This window comes from Vigna unguiculata, chromosome 7 (assembly GCF_037176805.1).
Source record: "Vigna unguiculata cultivar grain cowpea cultivar isolate G323 ecotype 2 chromosome 7, ASM3717680v1, whole genome shotgun sequence".
Taxonomy (NCBI): Eukaryota; Viridiplantae; Streptophyta; class Magnoliopsida; order Fabales; family Fabaceae; genus Vigna; species Vigna unguiculata.
The window spans coordinates 35,116,703-35,142,020 of NC_140798.1; the positions used below are offsets into that span (position 1 = coordinate 35,116,703).

The following is a 25,318-nucleotide window of genomic DNA, read 5'->3' on the forward strand; positions in this document are numbered from 1 at the left end:
AAAACAACGTTAAATTCTCTACTATTTCAGTGCTCAACTTCGGAAGTATTTATTTTAAATATATATTTGAGGGCTATTTCGCTTACATTTGTAGCTCAACTATTTCATTTGACGGTTTAGATTTTAACTTGTAATATATTGCAAAATATAAAATTCAGAGAAAACTTCAACAAAAACCCTGCTTGAACATGTAGTATTAAGCAAAAAAAAAGAAGGAAGAAGAGAGACTGAGGTAAAATACAACAGGAAGTCAATTAACAAAATGGACTTCCATTATACAAAATTCCAGGAAAATAGTGAGATAATAGAAGTAAAAAGTATTTGTTGGTGGGAGAAATCATCATCCAAACGACACACTCAATATCAACAGGTCACTGCATTTTCCCTATCAACTGTGCAGCTTTTGTTGGTTGATATGGCACATAATCATTTACACAATAAATTGGACTCGTTTCCAAATAAATTAAATAATGGATATAGTAAAAGCTGTTTTGCTACTTTTGCTTGCATTTGCTTTCTGTACAGTTCAATCAGCTCCATGAATAGAAGTCGGACCACAAAAGCTGCCTACCATAGTACATGACATGCAAAAAACTAAAATACTCACATTAACTGCTGCTTTAAGGGCCATGCAATTTCTGTAGCTGGTCAACCACATCATAGGAATTGCTGAATGGTTGGAAATCAGATCGGCGCAATACAGTTCCTTGGATATTCCTGGAGCCGTCTGGTTGAGAGCCAATCATAGGTTTTTTCTTGGATGAATAACAGTGGTGAACACGGACTCGGTGTTTTCTTGGCTGGATAGTGTAATTGCCATACACCTTAACAACCAAAATAGCTTCTTTGTCTCTGGAGTCTTCACACCAAGAATTTTGTACAACACCATCAACAAACTCCTCCAGAGTCTGAAATTCCTCATGGTGCACTGATACTTCAACAATGTGATCTGGTTTTATTATGCCAGTTGCAGGAATCACCTGAATCATCAAATGTTTAAGTAATTATATTATGGGGCATTGCAAACGAGAGATGTCCTACCTGAAGCAAGAAGAAATGTATAGTGTTGATCCACATACAGAATTTGGTCCCAGGAGTAAACATTTTTTTTTCCAAGGGGTGATTTTGGTTCTCTCTAAAGAATTTAAATTGCAGACCACATCACAGGATGCAGCTGCAACAGCTCAGCTGTGGTGAATCCTATAAACCACAGTGATAGCAAAGCATTTCTAGAAAAAAAAATGAAATCAACTTTCGAAAAGCATTACTAAGATGGTATTAGTATTTAACCTATAGCAATGTTTGTTGGATCTATCATGTCATCACTATTAAACTATTTACAAATATCTAGTGTTACACTTAAGACGTGAGGAAATATGTTGGAAACTCCTCATCAATTGGAAATATGGTCAAATAATAATATATAAGTGGATGTAAAGTCACCTTACAAACTAGTTGTGTGGATGAATTAGGCTTACTAAGAATAAGGATGGGAATATATACATATGCTACATGCAGGTTCAATTGCTGAGAGGAGATCCTAGGATATTTCATGCTTTTAAGTGGAAATTTAATGACTTGTAGGAGTAAAAAGCAAAATCTAGTTGCAAGAGCAAGTGTAGAGACTATTTTGTGATATATGGTCCCATACCAGTTCAACATGAAAGGACAGAGCATATAAAGAAAAAGATTGACACTTCTGCCAATTCATTAAAGAAAAATAAGACAATGGCTTTATAGATACAATGGACATCCCTTTACAACTCTAGATGGCTACTGTATCAACCAAACCACTTCCTACAAAGCAGTTTCAAGATCTTACTATAAGGAATGATTGATATTCATATACCAACTTGATTGAGGGAGAATGTTATAGAGTATAATTATTGTCATTAGTTCCTATTTAATCTTTATAGAAGCAATAAAATATATAAAAGAGAACTTTCATCCATTTTTTCATCATCAAACTAGAAGTAAATATTATTTTCTAGTTTCCTCCTTTCAAATGTCTGTAGTTTCAAGTTCTTTCTATAACCATAAATACTGTACAACAAAAAATAAATAAAGAATATCACCTCAAGCCACCTTGGGAAACCAAATGAACCCCTCAACTGATGGTCAGTAGCCTTCTGATCTTCTGTAACAGTAGACTGACCTTCACAAATTATTTCAAACAAAGCATTGCCTTCTCCACATTTATTTGTAATTCGTAAAATTAATGTGTCCTGGTTTTGAAGAATTATGTTGTTTGTACTAATGATAGTTTCAGGAATCTTGCATAATTCTTTAAGAAGAAATTTAATTTTCTCATTTGATTGAAGAATCTCTCCAAACTCCTGTCTGCGGATGGATTCATCCACTCGAGCAATATCAGTAGAAAATATGCAGCGGACAGGCTTGTGGTCACTATCGGTGACATCCATGCAAGCTTCATACCTAGTGAAGGTGAGATGGCATTGATTAAAAAAGAAAAATTGGAAGCAAAAGACAGTATTTCCGTTAAAGCTTTTTAAATTTATTTTAGACAGAGATACTATACAATCAGAAAAGGTTAAAATATATTTTGGCCCTATATTTCAATTGGGTCCCAAATGTGAAAATATTTCAATTTAGTCTCTGTAGTACAATTTTGAGGAAGGTGGAAATCAGAGACAGATTTGAATCCATGTGTTTACTATGTAGAGGATGGATTATGTGCACATATCAATGATTTCAAGAATCAACCAATATCCTAATTACCTGCCGTAATAAAAGACTACAGATAAAAACAAAGAAAATGTAAATCTGAAAAATACTGATTGATATTGTTTTTCTGACTTCTTAGAGTGAGAAATACAATTTATATGATAAAATCATGAAGCTTGTAAAGCAAACTTCGTTGATGTGGGACTAAACTCCACCGAAATAACCACTTTGCTGTTGTGCTGTCTCTCAGTTTTATAAAAATAGAGATTTTATTCTATTACAAGATGTGGTTAGAATATTTACATTCTATACATTGCACTTTCCCTTAAACATAGGGGTAAATTACAACCTGTTTGGAGTATGGATTAGAGATTTAATTATAAAAGAATATAGCATAAATATGCTTTAGTCACAAGAAAAATACAGTGAAGTACAACCAAAATAATGGGTGGTAGTCATTTAAGTCAATAAATGATGCCAACTCACTCAAGCAAAATTACTTTTAGCTATCTAGCATTTTCCTTTCACAAATCTATAATTCAATATTGACTCCCCGCATGTCTCATAATAAAAAGTCCCCTATTTTATATAGGATTAGAGACTGCATAGTCCTTCTGGCCTGGTGTTCTAATCTATATACCCAAATGGAAAAAAAGAAAAAAGTATTAGCCAGAGCACTCACTGTAATACTGAAGTGACAACGGGGCACTCTAAACTGCATTCAGCCACCAAAGATGTGCAGCTGTCACGATACAAAATTCTGTCACACCAGGCAGGGATTCGTTTCTTTTCACCAGAATCATACCCTTCAAGAAAATAGGTCATATAGTCTGAAGTCATACCCTCAAAAAAATTCTAAGCAATACTGATGACAGTTATAGTAAATAAAAGCAGCAAAAGTTGTAGTTTGAGGTTATTCACTTTACGATATCTAATTCTTAAGAGTTCCTGATTGTGTCAACTATTAGCATTAGGTTGTTGAGAATCCTGACGTACTCTATATTTCACTGTACTGCACCCTTAACCTAATAAAATATATTCAAAGGGAGATTGTCACTTAGTTTATCCAGTCAACTGTGTGAACTTCTCCTACCTACCTCACTCGCATTACACTAATACTATAGTGAGCAAGCCTCTAGAAGTTAAAAAAAGAAGAAAAATTCAAATCTATTATTCAGAGCCTCTGTATCCCTCTTTTCCTCTGCCCTATCTGTTCTACAATTTTTACAATTCATACAAAGTCATCCTGTGCAGAGAGGTTATGGAAATCACTACTTATGAGGTGTGATTGGAATCTTGACTTCGTATAAATCTGGATTACTTTTTTCCTTTCCCCTCAAACATGTACTATATCCTAAGCATGTTATGGGTCTACAAATAAAATTCGTACTTGGAACTGCATGATTTGCATTTTGCATAAATGATTAGAGGTGTAGTGGCCCAACCCACATCTTCCATCTCACTTTTTACCATTGTGTGTGTGTGTGTTTTTTTTTTTTGGGCAGGCGACCAACCTGCCAAGCCAGCTTGGTGCCGTTCAAACTTGTATGTAGGAGGAAATGTTATAATTGCTTCACGCATTCCTTGGAAGACATTCCCAGCTTCCATTTCAGCTCGAAGTTGATCCCTTTCTCTAAGCCAGTCAAAACATCTTTGAGAAACAAAATCTCTCGCTTCATCATATGAAATGTCATCAAGTCTATAATTAAAATCTCCAAGAAATACAACCATGTCTGCCTCAGATAACTCGGGCATCCCTTCTGTGGACTGGAAACCAATCTCAAGAATCAATACCTCATCCAACTATCTGAGTGCATCATAAAGCATTACTTAGATGAATAAAGTGGACAGCATGTACATACATTTGCACCGCGAAACATTGGAACAGAAGATGACGTGCCAGCTGCAACAGAAAGGACCAATGGCAAGCCAGATCTATAAACAGGCCAAAATAAATACATGGACAAGGCAAGTGCGAAAATAAGGAATAGGCACAGAATAGTACCAGCTGTATTATTTAAGACGTTTGTTGGTCGACTGAAGGACATTGTTCGGTATACATGATCAAAATCTGCATTACGACGACCAACTGCATCTAAATGTGCTGCGAAGTGACAATTAACAAAGCACATTATCCGATCATACACTCTGATCCTCAAACCAACAGCTCCCTGGAAAAAATATCTCCTATGTCAATGGTTAGAATAACATGAACAGAAACAAAAATATATCTTTGCACACAACACATATCATACAGTGTGATAGTCTTGCGAATTGCACAGCCATGGTGTGGCATTGTTGGGGGTCACAACCATGATAAAACCATTAAGACTTGCAGATCTATTTGCTTTATATGTCTGTACGTGTATTGAATTAAATGACTAAATTCAAGCCAAAGACACCAACTACACTTTACTGGTTATTGCTTTAGTAGACACAACTAGCGATAAAGTTTTAATGGATATATGATATGTTACTTGCAGACCACACAAGAAAATTATGTCATTGGCTTGCATTGCAGTACTTGTAGAACGGAAACTTGGCTTCTCTCTGCTTTTACTTGGAATTGCAACATACCATAAAATCTAGTAATCAATCTAGTGATATAGGCAATAGCCAGACATTTAATTATCAATGTTAGTCTGTTGAATGAAACAAAAGCTGACAATTATGAGATCTATGATCATGACCAACAGCCCCATCTTAATACACCCTTTATTAGTAAAAAAAATAATATGCAAAGAAAAACAGCAGAGTAGATGGTACAGGCCCACCTTATTGCCAATAGCACGTCCGAATCCACATGGAACTGCTGCCACTTCAACATCCCCAACATGAAATCTAATGCTGGTTTTAACCCTGAGGAAGAAAATTTCAATACCATTGGTGAAGAAAGCAGCAAGGAAGAATTTATATAACAATGGCTTCTCATGAATTCAAATTGAAGAAAATAATTGATATTTCCGTTCACGATACAATTAGGAACCCAACCTTAAGTGACAGATATCTATATCTTTCAATCATGAATAGCATTCATAACAAGTAGGAAGGAAAACCCACAATAATCTGACATAACAAGCCATTTAACAGACCATTACAAATTCAAATTGCTAAAATTTAACGCATATCCTATTGACTAACAAAACAAATAATCATTATCTCTGACATATTAAAGCTTCAACAGCTCACATGTATTCCTACTCAAAGATACTCACCACACAGCAATGACCAAGCCTGCAAGTTGTCTGGATCCAATACGTTCAAATGTTGAACCTTCATCTAATGTTTTGTCTATCATGTCCAGCCACCACTGCCCAACAGAACTTCCCTCCAATCCTACCTATATGTTTGTGAAAGATTGAGGGCAGAGGAGGGTTATGAGGAAGAAAAAGTAGGCAAAACCATTAATTGTACAATATATTTAAGTGTGTGTAAATACATGACAATTGTCACAACAGAATGTTGACAATGACACATGAATAATCCAAGCATCCAGAAAATATCCATTGAACAACAGTGTCTATAATGATTTTCAGTAGTCCATGTGCTAATAGGAACAAAGACTCAACACGAGACATTCTTAATCATTTTGATGTGTCGCTATATTACAATAGATCAATCCAAGAAATCCCTCGCTACTTCTTATTGACATATGCAATATCAAGGACTCAAGATCAACTGGACGGATTATAGACTGAAGTAGCACAGAATGACAATTGGATGAATGGATACAGGATTAATAATTGGGAAGAATCATTTGCAGCAATGGATGATGTTCATGGCCAAGGAGGTTTCGGCTGCAGTGATATCATTGCATAGTTTCATGAAATTTTTACCAGAAGATAAATGGCCCACAAGCACTTCATCCTTATTTTAAAGAATTCAGAGGGGCTGAGAAAAAAAGGGATGTTTAATTTTATTAAACTCTAAAAATGAATTGATTTACACATAGAGAGCTATTGAGCTCAGTTATTTACATGGAAGAACAGATTGGGCTTAAAGCTATATCTAAGCTCTCGACTAACTTCAACTGTCATAACAGAGTGGCAGTTGGCTAGCTCACTCTGACCAAGTGTTGATTCAGCAGTCTACATAAATAAGTATAGACTATTAATTCCCCCCTAGAATAAGAATTAAAAAAAAAAAAATCTTAATTTCTAAAGCACCAGAAAAATCATAATTTCCAAATTACTATATAATGCCACGCCCTGGGAGTTGCTTTCTGCCTTCCTCCTTTCTAAATCACTGCATATATTACTCCTGCTACACAATAACCTGCCATTGCAACTCAGACAAACTTGTTTTTTTTTTACACACGCCTCCCTCCCTCCCATTACTCTGTTTCTGTTGCCAGATTTTGGCCAGGTTTTATAATGAACATGTTGATCTTGTACTTGAGTTGTCTCAAAGGACATGTTGGACTTATCGATGTCCTCAAAATTGAAAATATGAAGATTGTATGACATAAAATGTTTAAAGAAAAGGTAAGGAAATGAAAGTCTTTCTCAAACTGCAATTATGGCAGTAACTACAACTCTTTTTCAACCCAATTCCTTCGTCCCACTGCTCTATTTCTATTGGCCAGTTTTTCTAATGAACATGCTCATCTAGTACTTGAGTTGTCTCAAAGGACATGTAGGACTCATTGATGTGCTCAAACTTGAAAATATGAAGATTGTATGACGAAGGTAAGCCAATTGGCATAAAATGTTTAAAGAAAAGGTAATGAAATAAAGGTCAGTCTTTCTCGAACTGCGATTATGGCAGTAACTACAATTTTATAAACTATAAAGCTTTAAAGAATTTTTTTTACAGAACAATGGTATTACAGTCATTAAACCAATTGAAGGCATGACACAGATCACCATTTTCTTCCTAACCATACAAAAAAGTTAAAAAGGAAATATCAACGGGTATTTCAAACTTGTAACTCATTAAATTACAGTCATTTCACTTTCTTAAATCCAATAGTTTCCACAGCAATTCATTGCATTACACTCTGATACAAATGAAGGAAAAAGAGTAGAAGGGCAAAATAGGAAATCCACCAGGTTTATGAGAAAGAAGTGGAAACTCATCATTTAGGGACCCATAGCACACATCCATGATTCGGTAATAAAAAAAAAAGGGCAGCCGTGGCAGGTGTGAAAGAGTGTGGATACCGTCATTAGAGGAGAGAGGGAATACAGTTGGAGGAGGGGGGAATTTCAGAGGGGGGGATTTTTTGGGCTTAGGGACTTTTGGGAACAGAGAGATTGCTCTCTGGTTTTGGGTCTGTCTTCATTGTTGAATTTGGAAATATACAATATACTTTTATTCCCTTGTTTTCTCTATTGTTCTACGGCTGTACCTATCGCACTCCATTCATGTCAATTAGTCAAAGCAGTAACAAGATACGTGCATGTAAGTTATCGGCTCTAAATGCCAACCTAATATCCACAAGTTTTTTGCAAATTCAAATGTATAGAAGTCAAGCCTAAAGAAAAAGAAAAAACAACTAAACATAAATCACACAGCAACTACTTTGCTTACACTACTATTTTTCTAATAGTAATATTTTATAGTACTGATTTTCTAGTAATATTAGAGAAAATGATGACTTACAGTTTCTTTAGCAGCAGACATTGCAAGAAATCCAGCACCCATTTCAACCTCTTGCAACCCAACAACAACAAGACTAACATCTGAGGCCACAGAACCCAGCCATGAAGAAAGGGAATCTTGAGATGCTTTTCCTTGTCCAACATTCCAAGTGCCACTCAGTATTTTTATATTTTCTATTTTAGTGTATAAAAATTCTTTGCCACCTAATTCTGAACGCAATATACTATCAACAGGCCCAGGGGAGGTGATGTTCCATCCTCGTACACCACCATGGTTAGCCAATGCAAATATATAACCAGCACCAACTGTCATTTTTACAATTGGACTGCCATGAGCCACCCATCCCCCAATCAGATTACCCTTGAGGTCCAATACCTGGATAGTTCCAGACACATAACCTACCCAAATTTGCATGCCAAAGGTAGAAAAACACTGAACGGCAGATGAATGGTAAAGAAAATCTTGAATGCGATTGCCATTTCCATCCCATTGCACCAGTAAGCCACTTGTACACCCTGTCCAAATCATTCCATCTATTGTCATCACTAATGCTTCAGTTCTTCTATTATCATCCCCAAAGCCTCCCTTTGCTGCAACTCGACGAACAGCATCAGCTGCCCCCATTATGGCATTACGTGAACGCTGAAAGAACCCCATGGAACTTTGTGTTTTGTCTTTCCTTGAAACAAGCTCCACTGAAAAATCTTGAATCGAGGACAAATCCAACCGATTTTCAATTTGTCCATCTGAATTGAAAACTTTCAGTAGCTCCCTTGTGCGAGCATCCCTATAAATTAACAAGAAGTAGCTTAGATTAAATCGAAAGATTAATATGTAGAGAAAGAGAAGCACGGCTAATGCAAAATGAAAAGGGAAAGTTCATGTGACAATGAAGTGCAACTTCGGTAACATCACAGATCCCACTTCCTCTACAATTCACATTAACTTTAATGTAAAAGCAACTAAAAGTTGCTTCTAATGATACATGTTATGTTAGCATGCACAGAACCAAGCATGTAGTCTTAGTCTAGTTATGATTTCTTTAGACATCCCATCACAAAGATTACTGTCAAGAGAGAAGTCAGAACAAAACAGGATATACAGGATTCAGGATGACTTACCATAAACTTGCAAATATATAACCTGACTAGAGTTGTTAGATATGCTTATTTTATAAGGATTTATGTCATAGAACCAATGAATTGTTATTAGCAATTGAAGCCAGTTCATACAACTTACAAGTTTAAAGGAATATCTGTCCACAAATTAAAAAGGCCGAGATCTCTTCGTGAATATAATAATAATACACTAAAAAACTATATTTACTATCTTTTTAATGAAGTTGTGAGCACGAGAAAGGAAAAAATCTTAAAATAATCAAATACAGGTGAATGCTTAAACAAAAAATAATTTACCCATTTTAATGTTCAATACAAGCAAACACCTTGAGAGCTTAGGAGAAAATCTCACCACAAAGCAAATGAAAAATAACCAGCACTCCACACCTTTGCTCTCGAATTATCAGATACTAAGTACTTTACATCTGAAGTCAGCATGTTACTGAAGCCATTTGTAGATAGTTGGCTCCTTAAGTCAATATAGGACCTCTCTACAAATATAACAGCGCTGTGCCTTTCCTCCTTTGTTAGATGAATAGATTTTTCAACAGCCTCCCAAGGCCATATTTTTATACCTCCTCCTTCTGAACCCGACCACAGATCCCCTGGAATAACAAAATGAAGAAAAAAAAAGGAGAGAGAATAATGTATAACATTCACAACAAGCACGTGAATCAATCAACAAACATCAGGTTCCACGGAGAGTTTAGAATCTTGGATTAACATTTTAGTACATTTTTGAGTGAACAATTTAATTAGTCACTTATTCAGAAAGAGCTTATAACGTTAGAGCCTATACCATTAGTACTCGAAGAACTTCAATGCAAAAATGAAAAAACTTAAAACAAAGATATTTTGTAAACTTCCACCAAATACCTTCCATTTTTTTCAAGTGCTTACACCAAAAAACAAGACCAAAGAAGTTTAGCAAAAGTTCTTCCAAATGCTCAAGAGTCAAAACAAAAACAGCTTATAATCAAAATCCTAGGTGGCATTCGATTAAACTTATTTTGGACATAACTTTCACTTTAAAAGAAACTTTTAAAAAGGTAGTTTTTCTCAATAAAGAAAACTTCATGAACTTTAAATAAACTAATAAAAATAAGTAAAAACTAGTTTTAGAAGCTTTAGACTTCTACTTTTCCCCTCCTTACTCCTTTATTTTAAATCTGAAGATCAAAAAATACACTACCCAGGAAATTTTAAGATTAAAAACCACTTCCTCTATTTCCTTTTAACTGCCCATTTAAGAGAATAACAGACAGATTAAGCGATGAAATGAATATCAATTTATGTTAAACTTGTTTTTCACTTCTTAAGATGACCTCTGTTATTATTTCTTTTTCATTGATGACAAGTTTGTAAAGATTTTAAAACTAACTGAAAATAAGGACAAAATGAAAAATACAACATTATCAGCTTTCAGAGGTAAACAAATATACAAAGTGAAAGAGTTACTAAACAACTTTAACTTTAGAGCAAACATACCATACACTAACACTATAAAAGTCTTCTACGCATCTACATTGCCGTTCAGTCATAATTTGCTACACATGATTAATTTTACAATAGTTTAAAAATGATGTAAAGAAGATTTCTAACTTCATCGCTGGCTAACTGAAAATACACGTCCGTCAAACTCTTGACTTTAAATTTAAACTATTATTTTTAATTTCAATTCTTTAAAATCACTTTTAAGAGTTATGTTATAATTCTTCAAATAGGGCCTAGGATTGTTTTTGTACCAGGCCTAAAATTGGTTTTTTTAGTCTTATAATTTCATCAAAGAAATCTCTATACTGAATATAATTAAAGATTTCACTTTGTAATACAAACAAAATACTAGCAGTTCTTATCATAAAATACCTGTAATATATGATTATTTCCATTTCATTCATTTTCCTAAATTTGAGGGACTACGTATATATATATATATATATATATTTAAAATTCTATTTTAAAGCATTAGATTGTAAATTAAAAAAAATAATAATAATCTAGGGGTACAGGATATCAACTAAAGATTATCCTAATCCAACTAAAGAGGTTGAACAGTAAAATAGTAAAATTAAGAGTGAAGAACGAAGGATTACCATAAGAGGTGAAGGTGAGGGAAAGAACAGGGCCACGGTGAGCCTGCCAAGACAAATTTTCCTTAAACCTATTGCTCCAATCGCAGCAGTTATTGTTATCCTCCAAATTCTCATCATCCATCTCCCAGCACCTAATTTTCCCATCCCTGTGTCCACTCCACACCAATCTGTTCCCCTCATCCGCAACCAAACACAGCGTCGGCGAACACCACACCGATTCCTGAAACGGCGCACTCTCCTCGTCGCCTCTCCTCGCAGCTTCTCCTTCTTCTCCAACGCCGCACCACGACGCGTACAGATCTTTAAAGTTCCAAAACCTCACGCCGCACTCGGAAGCCGCCCACAGCTGCGACTCAGTGGAAACAATGCTCCTCAGGAACCGCCCAATCTGCGTCTCCCGCAGCGGGTGCGGCCGCAATTCGAGGCTCGGCGGCCTCGCCGGATGCACCGCCCCACGCGCAGGGAGGCGGAATATGCCGGCGCCACCTCCCTTGGCAACGAACTCCGGCAAAGACGCGGCGCGTGAGCCGGAGGCGCGTCGGTGTTCAGCCGATAGCTTGCGGTCAAGAAACTGAAGCATGTAGTCGAGTCGACGGTTGGTGGATTGGATGGAGTTAGAAGGCGACGCGTCGTCATCGGAAGATGAAGAGTGCAAATATCCTGATGAAGTTTCACGGTCGAAGGAATCGACGTCGTTTTGGCGTAGCGTTGATGATGAATCCATTGAATTGGAATCAATTGCACGTCGTCGACGATGGAAACAGTTGGAGAAAATCTAGCATGTGTGAACTTGTGGAACTTATGAGAGAATTTGGTGTGCGATGTTAATTGCTATTTGTGTTTGACTTTGAAGCTGGATTGGATGAGAGAGAAATTTAAGAAGGAAGTGGGAGTTCAGGGACACACACCAAACAAATTCCAGCTGAGACACCTCACCTCTGTTCCAACGATCAACCCTATTCTTTCCTTCCCTTTCTTTTTTATTATTTTTACTGCTAATTATTAAATCCAAATTCGGATATCTTATAACTACCATTTCATATTTTATTTTTAATCGATTCGTTGGAATGATTTCAAGAAATATAATATATGCGCTGCTCTTTGTTTTAATTATTTTTTATTTTAATTATGTCTCTCGTGTATATAAAATATAAAAATATTAATTTACTTTTTGCCCTTTTTATAATAGAAAATATATGTGCGTGTCCTTTTATAGTTGGGACGTGATAAAATGTCGTAGAATTATTTGTTGTCTGGATTGTTCTATCTATTATCCTTTTTCATTTGTTTGATGTAATGTATTGATCGAGAAACAATAGATAGGATAAAAAAAGTATACATTAAATTACTAACTTAGTATTTATCTTATAGTTTGTAATTAGTTTAGCTATTTCACTTGCAAAAAGTTATTTTTGTTTTTTTATGTTTTTATAGTGAGTTAAAGTCACCGGTCCAATAGTGCTAAATTAATTAAGCAACCGACGTAAAAATCAGTAATATGTCGGATAGAAGAATGGGTAAATTTAAATTTTGATATTTAAAAAATAACTTAAAGTAGTAGTCATTTGCTTTTTTTTATTTTCCGTGTAAAGTTGTTAGACGTTCATATATATTATTAGAATTTCAATTTAACTATAATAACATATTTTATTTTAAGGATCAATTTTTAATAAGTAGAAATTAAAATTTTAAAAATTTTAAAATGAATGGAGAACGAATATTTTATTATTTTAAGTTATAAAACTATATATTATAAAAGTAATAACTAGTTTATTTTTGTTTATCCAAAAAATGAAAATTTTTAATATTTTAATTTCTCTCTAAAGTTCTAAAATGGCTGTCTATTATTAGTTTTAAAATTATTATCTACAAAATTAGATAATATATTAAATCTATTCCGTTAAAACTTAACATAAAATAAATGTTTTTTAAGTTACGAGTTCTTTGTTTTTAATTTTCTTTGCAAGTGAACCTTATTTATCTGCATGTCAAATTTAACTTTAAAAAGGGAAGTTGTGCAAGTTTATAATTTTGTTGATATGTTTGGTTTTTAAATCAAGTCTTTTAGATAAGTTAAAACTTTTTTTAATTCCTTCCTATCTTCTAAAAGATATTTTGATAAAATATAGTATTTAGAGGTAAATGACTTTATTTTAAACTACTTAATTTCATTTTAATTTTAGAATAAATGCAGTGAAAACTGTGAATTAAATTTAGCTTAAAAATCTAGATGTATATAAAGAAAAATAAAATAATATATTATTTGAATATGAGTTGAAATGTTTGAGCGCTTAAACTATGAAATTATAATTATTTAAATTGATATGGGTAAGTGTGCTTTTTCGAGTTGGCTTGAATGAGATTGAGAATGAAAAAAAATTGTTTTAGTTGAGGGATTGCTTATTTTTATTTATCTTTAAGGTTGATTTTAAGATATATTTTTAGTATGTATTTGTTTTGATTGAATGGTTACTTATAGTAAAATATTTATTGGGCAATCATTTGAAAGTTAAAATCTTGTAATTTTCAATTCAATTAGATGTTACGAGTTGGTTTTGTAAAACTATAAAATCAAACTCAATTATTTTAGTATTAAATAGTATAAATAGTGTTGTTATAATTATTTTAATATATATATATATATATATATATATATATATATAAAGTACTCTTTTAGAGATATCTAACTTTTATTTAGGAATTGTCTTTGTTTATTTGTCTGATTAAATATGTGAGACCTTAAGGGTGTTTTTGGATGAGACAATTCAAGAGGATGATTCATTTATTTGAAGAATTTGAAATTCTTTGTAATGAAATGTTTTGTTTGGATAGAGAAATTAAAAAGCATTTAAAATGCATGCATTTTTTTTAAGTATTTCAATTAGCTAAATTAGAAGAAATTCAAATACCTTCAAAAAAGGTGAAATTTGAAATTCTTCTCACTCAACCTCACAACCATGATAGGCTGGGTTGGCCATACGATCTAGACGGATCAGACTGACTTGACGACACAAACGGGTCGAGCAGGTCCAACAACCCAGACGGGTTGGGCGGGCCCAATGACCTAGACGGATCGGGTAACCTGATGACACATACGGGTCGGGCGGGCTTGACAACTCAAACAAGCTTGACAACACACACCATCCGGGCGGGCCTGACGACTAAGATGTGTCGAGTTAGCCCAACGACCCAGACGAACCAAGTTGGCCCGACGACATAAATGTGTCGGCGGGTCCGATGACCCAAATGAGATTGACGACCTAGATGAGTCGAATGGGCTCGAAGACAGAGACGGGCTGAACTGACCTAACAACCAAGACAAGTCAGTGGGTCCGATGACCCACACGAGTTTGGCGGGCCATATGACCTAGAGGTGTCGGGCGGGCCTGACGACCTAGACGTGTCGGGCAGGCCCAATGACTTGATCGACCCGTTAACCCGACAAGCCTAACCGACCCGATGACCTAGTCAGGCCCAACCGGTCCGACGACCTTGCCAAGTCGGGTCAGCCCATCGACACAAACTTGTCGGGTGTGCCCAATGACACAAACGACCTCGACAACCCAGATGGGTTGAGTTGATTTGACGACCTAGTGGGGCCAAGCCGGGGCCAATGACCCAAACGGGCGGAGTTAGGCCGGGTCGTGTCGTGCCAGGTTGATGAACTTGACAGGCATGATCGGTAGGTATGGGTCGTCAGGCTTGTCTGGTTCATCAGGTCGACCCATCCTGTATGGGTTTTCCGTCCGGCCCGACCCGTCTGGGTCAGACCAATTTGGTTGGGTAGTCGGGTGAGTCAGCTGGGTCCATCTGGGTCGTCAAATTCGTTTTCAAATTTATTATGAACTCAAAACATAATTAAGCCTAAAATAAATATTGTAAAAATTAAATTTTATCTCACAAGAAATTCAATTGTTTTTTCCAAACAAGAAATTGAAATGTAAGGTATTTTAATCTCTTTATCCAAATAAGTTATTTAGAAAATGAAGGAAATTTAATTGTAAGTAATTCAAATGTAAAGCATTTTAATTTCTGAACATTGTTGAAATGCTCTATCCAAACATAAGGTAAGAGTCATTATTGCGACAAATTCTTCGATTTGAACCCATCAATTTCTTAAAATAAGTTAAGTTTTCTGTCTTTATCCACTGCTCAATTTGTTTCGTCTTGCAGGTGTCCTTTTCATGCTTGCATGCCTCTTTAAATCACCAATTTGAGCCTATGTTGGTGAGTGATATCTCCTTATCACCCTTATTAGTGTAAGCAGAAGGAGATGCATATATAGAGGCATATCTTGATGTTAGAGTCAGCTACCTCGGGCCTGGGTGATTGGGCAGTGTTAGATCAGGTTAATGAGGTATAGTATTATTAACTTTCTCGTTCCAGTAATTATATATAGTTTGAGTATAAATAAGTCCCTTAACTTTACTTCTTTTAAGTGAAAGAATATCGTTCAGGTGAACTATCTCTCAAATATCCTATAGGTGAATGATTTATAATAAAGAATTAAGAATGATAACTTTTATACTTTTTGTATACACAAGATATTACGATTTATAATTGATAAAAAGAAAACTTACAAATTTGTCATTTTAATAATATTCGAAATGAGACATTCTCTTAAAAATGTTATGAATTGGCAAAAGAATGATGAGTTCAGAGTAGTGACTCTAATATTTAAAAATGTCTCGGCATTACTATAAGACAAAAGTACTAAAATGTGAGTGTCTCTTTAATATTATTGTAAAAAAAAATCCCATTTTTTTTACAATATTTAAAAAATTATAACATATTAAGTGTGTAAAAAAGGGAAAAAGAAAACAAATGAACAGTCCTGAAAATTATTTAGGTTTATTGATGTATGTGCCTCGAGAGACTTTTGCTATATACGCACTCGTGTTAATTAACATATACATCATAACTTGATTCGACATATATATATATATATATATATATATATATATATATATATATATATATATATATTAGCAATAGTGTTTTTTTTTTACAATAACTATAGTCTTCAATAAAAAAATTACATCTGATATTTATTCCATGTTTTAAATTTTAATATTTTTAATTTATTAATACTATATAAGCTTTTTTACATTTTAAAACTTTGTTGCTTAAAAATATGTTTTGAGGAAAACGACAATTAAACATAATAAATTTATAGAATACGTGGTCAAATTTAAAATAAATTCATAAATCTATGCGTACTTATAAAAGTAAAAATATTTTTTAAATAGTAACAATTTTAGAAATACGTATAAATTTAATATTCAAAATATTTTTTATTTTAAATAGCAATTAATGATGTAAATTATTAAGTACATCAGTAAAAATATTTTATTTTTTAATTTAATAATTATAAATACGAACCATGACAACACAAATGAGGATTTTATAGCTATTCAATTTTATTTCAAAGTAATATTAATTAATAAAATTAACAAATAAACCATAATATCATTTCATATTTTATATTTTTTTTTTTCGAATCTACATTATTCATAAAAACACAAACTATGTTTCACACATACATATCATATTATATACATAGCAGTTTCTGAAAATTTACATATGAAGTGTGATGAATGTTTTTGGTGATTAATCACGACTTCATTCTTATACCGTACTTCACTTTTTCATTTTTATCTGACGTGAAACTCAAACTCACGATAGGATTTCTAACACGCGAGTAGATATTAACACACACTTGTGTATATAATTACATGACAGAGCAAGCATTGACATTGTCATCGTTGAACATGTTGCTAACGTTGTCATCTCCACGGTGAGAGACATGAATGGTGCCATGTTTTTGTGGGAGGTTGTAGCCATGTCTGTAGTAGTTATAGCTTTCTTTGAACTCATGGGTGGTGTCTTTGAAGTAATGGTCAGCAGTGGTGAAGTAAAGTGGTGGATTAGGGTATGGCCAGAACTCTGCTCTCTTCCCTGCCCTCCTCACAGCCTTCAGCACCTTGTTCCGATCAACATATCCACCAACAGTTACCTTTTCCATCTTCAAGTCAACCTCCACCGAATCAATCCCTGTAGGGAAAATCATATTTTAAAACAACAATGTTTCATCATATATTCGTAGCTTCTCTTTGTTATCTTAAAACAACATTTTTGCAATCGTTTGTCTATGTTTTCCTCTCCCATAAAGATGACAAATTAACATACAAATTCCAAAATAAAATAAAGTAAAACCATTTGTAAGTTAATTTTTATTTAACTAATTCATCAAAATAATAATTCATTTGGTTTATTTTTTTAGTGAATATATAAGCGTATACACTAATACTATACTATGCTGTTAAAAAACACACTAATATTATTACGAATGTTAATGTCATAATTTAATAAAAAGCTACTATTAATTCACATGTCTTTAACATTAATTATCTTAATAGTAATCATAGAGAGAGATGGATGTGTGAGTACGTGTGTGTTTTGTGTATGAATTAAGTAATGGAGAATTTGAATTAGATTCCAAAAATATATTTTTGTCCTGTCCGAATGTTCCTATCATTTTTCCTTAGTCCATTTGAGCCACGAATAGAATATGTTTGAGGTATATGAAGGAGATTGCAGAGGGAAAAAGGCACAGTATATATATTTTCATTTATATTACCACAAAAAAAAGTCAAATTTAGGATTTTTATAAAATGAATTAACAATTTGATAGCTTATATCGAAAAATCCTATTTATTCATTTTTATAACCCATATGTTTAACTCTCTTAATTGATTTAAAAACTAATTCTTTCTTTAATTTTTCTTAAAAAATACAAAATCTAAAATTCCGAACAACTTTTAAAATTGGAAAATTATTTTTTGACAACTAATTTTTGAAGATATTTCTTGTACAACTTGAGATTACATCTTTTAAATAACTTCTCATTTTTTTTTTCATTTTATCATTTCTTTATATGTGGAAGTCCTACATCAATTATAAATAAGACAATTTGATAATATATAATGGAGTGCAAACCTTACAAGTCAATTTTGTAGGTTTGAGTCAAGCTTCAAATTCAATTCTAACACTATATTTGAAAATCAATTAAAAGACGTACCTTTAAGCTTGTAAATGGCGTTTTTAACAACTCTCTCGCAGCCAGTGCAGCACATCCTTACTTTCAGCTCAACAGTCTGAAAAAAATACGTATCTCACATGTCAATTTCAGTTTGCATCTCACTTTTTCCCTAACTATATTGCTCATACTTCATATTCTGATTCTTTCATAAACCTAAATTTCTCTAAAATTCAAGTAAATAAATGAATTTGAATAGCTATTTTGTTAACGAATTATCAGTTACAACTTTTAAAGCAAGGTAATCAAAACATTGTCTGGACAAGTTCAAGAAAAAAAAAAAAAAACTAGTATAGGAACAAACTTTCTTATGGTTATTTTCATATATTCTCATATGTACTAATCTAAAAAGTCACTTTTTTCATTCTTTTACTTCGTGTCTGACAAGATCATTTAACTTGTCGTGTAATAAATTATATTCTTACTCTCTTGTTTTCTTCACCTTCAACTTTTTTAATCAAAAGGAGATGTTCATGTATGACATGCATATCGCTTTCTATTGTTCCGATGAAAGATTAATTTTTGCAACCAAATTGTGATTAAACTTAATAATATTGAACACCCAGATGAAAAAAAATCCCTCAGTTTCACCACTTTTTCATTATATTTATCCGATAACATCCTTTGATCATGTCCAGAAAAGAAGAAAAACGATCGATGAGAAAGATCGAAACATTTAACATGAAACATCATTTGCAAAATCAAAAAACAAAGTAATTAATGTTGAAAGTGAACCTGTAAGGAAAGTGGTCGACCCTTCTTTGGCATGTTGAAGTTTCTACGAACGTCTTTTCTGTGACGATGATGATGATGATGATCTTGAGGGTGGTGATAGATGAAAAAGCGATATATAAATGAAGAGATATCAAAGCGAAAAGCTTTGTCTAGCAAGGAAGCCATGGTAGATAAAAGAAAGAAAAGAAGAACAACTAAGGAAGAAAAACCAAACTATGGAAGGAATATATTCCTCTTGGGCATTTACATGTCTTAAAAATGATAATATTCTGTAATCAAGTTGAAGCTACTTAGTGGAGTATAACAGTCTACTACGCATCTACATTGCCGTTCAGTCATAATTTGCTACACATGATTAATTTTACAATAGTTTAAAAATGATGTAAAGAATATTTCTAACTGCATCGCTGGCTAACTGAAAATACACGTCCGTCAAACTCTTGACTTTAAATTTAAACTATTATATTTAATTTCAATTCTTTAAAATTATTTTTAAGAGTTATGTTTTAATTCTTCAAATTAGGTCCAGGATTGTTTTTGTACCAGGCCTAAAGTTGGTTTTTTTAGTCTTATAATTTCATCAAAGAAATCTCTATACTGAATTATAATTAAAGATTTCACTTTGTAATACAAACAAAATACTAGCGGTTCTTATCATAAAATACCTGTAATATAAGATTATTTCCATTTCATTTTTCCTAAATTAGGGGGACTACGTGTATATATATATTTAAAATTATATTTTAAAGCATTAGATTGTAAATTAAAAAAATAATAATAATCTAGGGGTACAGGATATCAACTAAAAATTATCCTAATCCAACTAAAAAGGTTGAACAGTAAAATTAAGAGTGAAGAAGGAAGGATTACCATAAGAGGTGAAGGTGAGGGAAAGAACAGGGCCACGGTGAGCCTGCCAAGACAAATTTTCCTTAAACCTATTGCTCCAATCGCAGCAGTTATTGTTATCCTCCAAATTCTCATCATCCATCTTCCAGCACCTAATTTTCCCATCCCTGTGTCCACTCCACACCAACCTGTTCCCCTCATCCGCAACCAAACACAGCGTCGGCGAACACCACACCGATTCCCGAAACGGCGCACTCTCCTCGTCGCCTCTCCTCGCAACTTCGCCTTCTTCTCCAACGCCGCACCACGACGCGTACAGATCTTTCAAGTTCCAAAACCTCACGCCGCACTCGGAAGCCGCCCACAGCTGCGACTTAGTGGAAACAATGCCATAGGAATAAAATATATAAGATACAATAATACCATATATTCAAAATAAGTATGAAAAAAAATTGTGTATTTAGAATCTATGAAGGATTCATGGAGACACACCAGTATGAGATGCTACTTATCTCTTTTTGATAAATAGTTTAACATCTAAGAGTGTCTTACCTTGTTATTATATTAAAACTGACTAATGGTTATCCGCCTTATAACTCCTTAAATTAAATTGATTAATGAGTATTAGTTTTATAACTCCTTAGTAGAGACCATAAGGGACCTCTCAAAATGTATTTGATTATTCAAGCTCATCACAGACTGTTTACTAAACAATTCAACCCATTATGGATGGTTAATCAGAAAACCCAAAATTATATATATTACCCATACAATAATTAATTATGTACAATATAATTAAAATTAACAAATAACTTAATTTATTGATTAATGTTAATTCATAATAATAACATCATAGAGAATAATAATTTTATATAATAAAATTATATAAAATATAACATTCTTCCACTTGGATAACATTAATAAATTAATTAATTATATCAATTGTAACATAAGTACAAATACCAATTAAGAAATATAAACATGAATCACAAAGATAATATCCGATATGGATACTTACCATATGCTTATTTCTTAAATAATGGATAATATATAATAAAAACAAACATAATAAATATGTGATCCCAAAATGGTTCATAAATTCTCTACGTAGAAAGAGATAGAGAATGTAATGAAACTAAAGTCATTGACAAATTTACATACCATAATAATATAAAGTGTAATTCTCAGACTCCCACTAACCGAATACATCAAAAGACTTAACCACACCCATATGAGTTAAATGATTTTGAAAAACTCCAACAAATAAGCTTTTAGTTAGTGGGTCTGCTAACATTGCAGCAGTATGCTCAATCCGAGTTTGATAATCCAATATTTTCTCTCTAACAAACAGAAATTTTATATTAAAATGCTTTGAGCGGTAGAACTTCTATTGTTTTGAGATAAATGGACTACAACAGTGTTGTCACAATATATCACAAGTGGCCTAGAAATACTTTCAATAATTTGAAAGCCAAAAATCAAATTTTTAAGCCACACAGCTTGACAAGTAGTTTCATAACAAACAACATATTCTGCCTCCATAGTGGAAGTAGCTGTAAGAGTTTGTTTAACACTCTTTCAAGAAATGGCTTATTCTGCCATCATAAAAATAAAGTCAGAAGTAGACTTTCAATTGTCAGGACAACCAGCAAAATCAAAATTAGAATAACTAATGACATGAAGAAGTTGATCAGACTTCTTAAAGGTCTGTGTATTATAAAACTAGTAACTAGTTTTGTTTTGTTTATCAAAAAAATGAAAAAATTAATATTTTAATTTCTCTCTAAAGTTTTAAAATGGTTGTCTATATTATTGTTAGTTTTAAAATTATTATCTACAAAATTAGATAATATATTAAATATATTCCGTTAAAACTTATCATAAAATAAATGTTTTTTAAGTTCCGAGTTCTTTGTTTTTAATTTTCTTTGCAAGTGAACCTTATTTCTCTGCATGTAAAATTTAACTTTAAAAAATGAAGTTGTGCAAGTTCATAATTTTGTTGATATGTTTGGTTTATATATCAAGTCTTTTAAATAAATTAAAACTTTTTTAATTCCTTTCCATCTTCTAAAAGATATTTTTGTAAAATATAGTATTTAGAGGTACATGACTTTATTTTAAACTACTTAATTTCATTTTAGTTTTACAAGAAATGTTGTGACAAATGTGAATTAAACTTTAGCTTAAATATCTGGATGTGTATAAAGAAAAATAAAATAATATATTATTTGAATATGTGTTGAAATGTTTGAGCGCTTAAACTATGAAATTATAATTATTTAAATTGATATGGGAAAGTGTGCTTTTCGAGTTGGGTCGAATGAGATTGAGAATGAAAAAAGATTGTTTTGGTTGAGGAATTGCTTATTTTTATTTATCTTTAAGGTTGATTTTAAGATATATTTTTCGTATGTATTTGTGTTGATTGAATGGTTACTTATAGTAAAATATTTATTGGACAATAATTTGAAAGTTAAAATCTTGTAAGTTTTCAATTCAATTAGATGTCACGAGTTGGTTTTAAGAAACTTTAGAAAATTGATATTTTAACAAAGAAAATTTTAATAAATGGTGACAATCCTTTGTCCTTTTTCCAATTAAAGTGAAAAACTTAAAAAAACATAAAAATTAAAAATTAAAACTTCAGTATCTCAGTGTTAAAAAAAAAAAAACTTTCAAGTTTGTCCAAAATATTTTTATCATACTATAATTTTTGTCCCTATAAATCATTTTCAACACTCTTATAACACAACTCTCTCTATACACATACATTAAGATTAAGGTAATGATGATTTATTTTGTTTACAATATATGTTAAAATGGTGTGTGTTGTAAAGTTTTTCGAGAAGAAGAGATATAAAGGAAAATTTGACATTAATAAATGGTGAATAAAAAATATTATGTAAAATCTAAAACTTAAAAAAATAGAATTATAAGATTATAAATAATTTTATTATATATTATTTATTTTACTTATTTCTAATAACTGTGAAATTTTTTACTAACCTTAAAATTTTATCACAAGTGTCAATGTTTGATCATATATTCGTAGTTTCTCTTTGTTATCTTAAAACAACAATTTTTACAATCATTTGTCTATGTTTTCCTCTCCCATAAAGATGACAAATTAACATACAAATTCCAAAATAAAATAAAGTAAAACCATTGGTAAGTTAATTTTTATTTAACTAATTCATCAAAATAATAATTCATTTGGTTTATTTTTTTAGTGAATATATAAGCGTATACACTAATACTATACTATGCTGTTAAAAAACACACTAATATTATTACGAATGTTAATGTCATAATTTAATAAAAAACTATTATTAATTCACATGTCTTTAACATTAATTATCTTAATAGTAATCATATAGAGAGAGATGGATGTGTGAGTACGTGTGTGTTTTGTGTATGAATTAAGTAATGGAGAATTTGAATTAGATTCCAAAAATATATTTTTGTCCTGTCCGAATGTTCCTATCATTTTTCCTTAGCCCATTTGAGCCCGAATAGAATATGTTTGAGGTATACGAAGGAGATTGCTGAGGGAAAAAGGCACAGTATATATATTTTCATTTATATTACCACAAAAAAAAAAAAAAGTCAATTTAGGATTTTTATAGAATGAATTAACAATTTGATAGCTTATATCTACAAATTATATTTATTCATTTCTATAACCCCATATGTAGGGGTGGTAAAATGGACTGGATCCAACCGGTCAGCCCGTTAACCCGTGTTAAAAAGGATTGGTTGGGTTAAAGATTTTAACCCGTCAGCCCGTTTTGGCTCGTCCCGTGTAGCCTGTCAACTTGACGGGCCAAAGTACGGGTCAGTCTGTCTTGTCCCGTTGGTGTATTTAAAAAAAATTATATAAAATAAAAGTAATTAAAAATATTAATTTTTTATATTATATTTTTAAATATGTAAATACATAATAGTATTATAATTTAAATCATTAACACCTACAACTTAAGTTTCAATTATTAGTTATAATTGAATAATTTAATATATAAATTTAATAATTATTTTAATTTATCTAATTAAAAACATTAACTAATCAATTAAGAAATTTAAATAGATTTTAATTGATTAAAAATCTTATTCTTTCTTTAATTTTTCTTAAAAAATACACAATCTAAAATTCTGAACAACTTTTAAAATTGGAAAATAAATTTTTGACAACTAAATTTTAAGATATTTCTTATACAACTTGAGATGAGATCTTTTAAATAACTTTTCATTTTCCATTTCTTTATATTTAAAAGTCCCACTTTGATTAGAAATAAGACAATTTCATAATATATAATAGGGTGTAAACCTCACCTTACAAGTCAGTTTTGTAAGGTTGAGTTAAGCTTCAAACTCAATTGTAACACTATATTTCAAAATCAATTAAAAGACATACCTTTGAGCTTGTAAATGGCATTTTTAACAACTATCGCAACCAGTGCAACACATCCTTACTTTTAGCTTAACGATTTGAAAAGAATAAGTATCTCACATGTCAATTTCAGTTTGCATCTCACTTCTTTCCTAACTATATTGCTCATACTTCATATTTTGATTCTTTCATAAACCTAAACTTCTCTAAAATTCAAGTAAATAAATGAATTTGAATAGCTATTTTTGTTAAGTAATTATGAGTTACAACTTTTAAAGCAAGGACATCAAAACATTATCGACAAGTTCAAGAAAAAAAAAACTGGTATAGGAACAAAATTCTGATGGTTATTTTCATATATTCTCACATACATTAATATGAAAAGTCACTTTTTTCATTCTTTTACTTCGTGTCTGACAAGATTATTTAATCCGTCGTTTAATAAATTATATTATTACTCTCTTTTTTTCTTTACCTTCAATTTTTTTAATCAAAAGGAGATATTCATGTATGACATACATATCGCTTTCTCTCGTAAAGATTCATTTTTGCAACCAAACTCTTATTAAACTTAATAATATTGAACACCCAGATGCAAAAAAAAACCTCAATTTCACTATTGTTTCATTATATTTATCCGATAACATCCTATGATCATGTCCAAAAAAAAAGAAAAATGATCGATAAGAAAGATCAAAACAACTAACATAAAACATCCTTTGGAAAAACAAAAAAACAAAGTAAT

At 32.1% G+C, this 25,318-nt stretch overlaps 2 protein-coding genes across 4 annotated transcripts; both read right to left on the minus strand.

Moving 5' to 3' along the window:
- Positions 1-233: 233 nt before the first annotated feature.
- On the minus strand, positions 234-12,460 carry LOC114191123 (type II inositol polyphosphate 5-phosphatase 15-like). The gene is made up of 11 exons (XM_028080306.2): positions 11,501-12,460; positions 9,760-10,012; positions 8,290-9,076; positions 5,901-6,025; positions 5,460-5,544; positions 4,691-4,856; positions 4,548-4,588; positions 4,200-4,452; positions 3,368-3,491; positions 2,076-2,436; positions 234-980 (listed from the first exon to the last, which is right to left on the minus strand). Exons 1-11 carry the CDS (start codon positions 12,222-12,224, stop codon positions 621-623), a joined length of 3,279 nt encoding a protein of 1,092 aa, XP_027936107.2. The 5' UTR covers positions 12,225-12,460; the 3' UTR covers positions 234-620.
- Positions 12,461-16,957: 4,497 nt separating this feature from the next.
- On the minus strand, positions 16,958-20,570 carry LOC114189927 (heavy metal-associated isoprenylated plant protein 30-like). 3 transcript variants are annotated; one of them, XM_028078654.2, is made up of 4 exons: positions 20,205-20,567; positions 19,335-19,417; positions 18,582-18,657; positions 16,958-17,554 (listed from the first exon to the last, which is right to left on the minus strand). In XM_028078654.2, exons 1-4 carry the CDS (start codon positions 20,323-20,325, stop codon positions 17,232-17,234), a joined length of 603 nt encoding a protein of 200 aa, XP_027934455.1. In that variant the 5' UTR covers positions 20,326-20,567; the 3' UTR covers positions 16,958-17,231. The 3 variants fall into 3 exon arrangements, with proteins under 3 accessions (XP_027934455.1, XP_027934457.1, XP_027934456.1); XM_028078656.2 differs by having other exon boundaries at positions 19,335-19,392; positions 20,205-20,378; XM_028078655.2 differs by lacking the exon at positions 19,335-19,417 and having other exon boundaries at positions 20,205-20,570.
- Positions 20,571-25,318: the final 4,748 nt, after the last annotated feature.

Coding starts and splice junctions, on each gene's coding strand:
- LOC114191123 (XM_028080306.2), bottom strand. CDS start 12,224: ATGGATTCATCATCAACGCTACGCCAAAACGACGTCGATTCCTTCGAC. Junction 9,077..9,759: donor TATTTTTCATTTGCTTTGTG/GTGAGATTTTCT, acceptor GTTAATTTATAG/GGATGCTCGCACAAGGGAGC. Junction 4,453..4,547: donor CAATGTTTCGCGGTGCAAAT/GTATGTACATGC, acceptor ATTGGTTTCCAG/TCCACAGAAGGGATGCCCGA.
- LOC114189927 (XM_028078654.2), bottom strand. CDS start 20,325: ATGGATGATGAGAATTTGGAGGATAACAATAACTGCTGCGATTGGAGC. Junction 19,418..20,204: donor CCTCACCTTCACCTCTTATG/GTAATCCTTCCT, acceptor ACCACCCTCAAG/ATCATCATCATCATCATCGT. Junction 18,658..19,334: donor GTCGACCACTTTCCTTACAG/GTTCACTTTCAA, acceptor TATTTTTTTCAG/ACTGTTGAGCTGAAAGTAAG.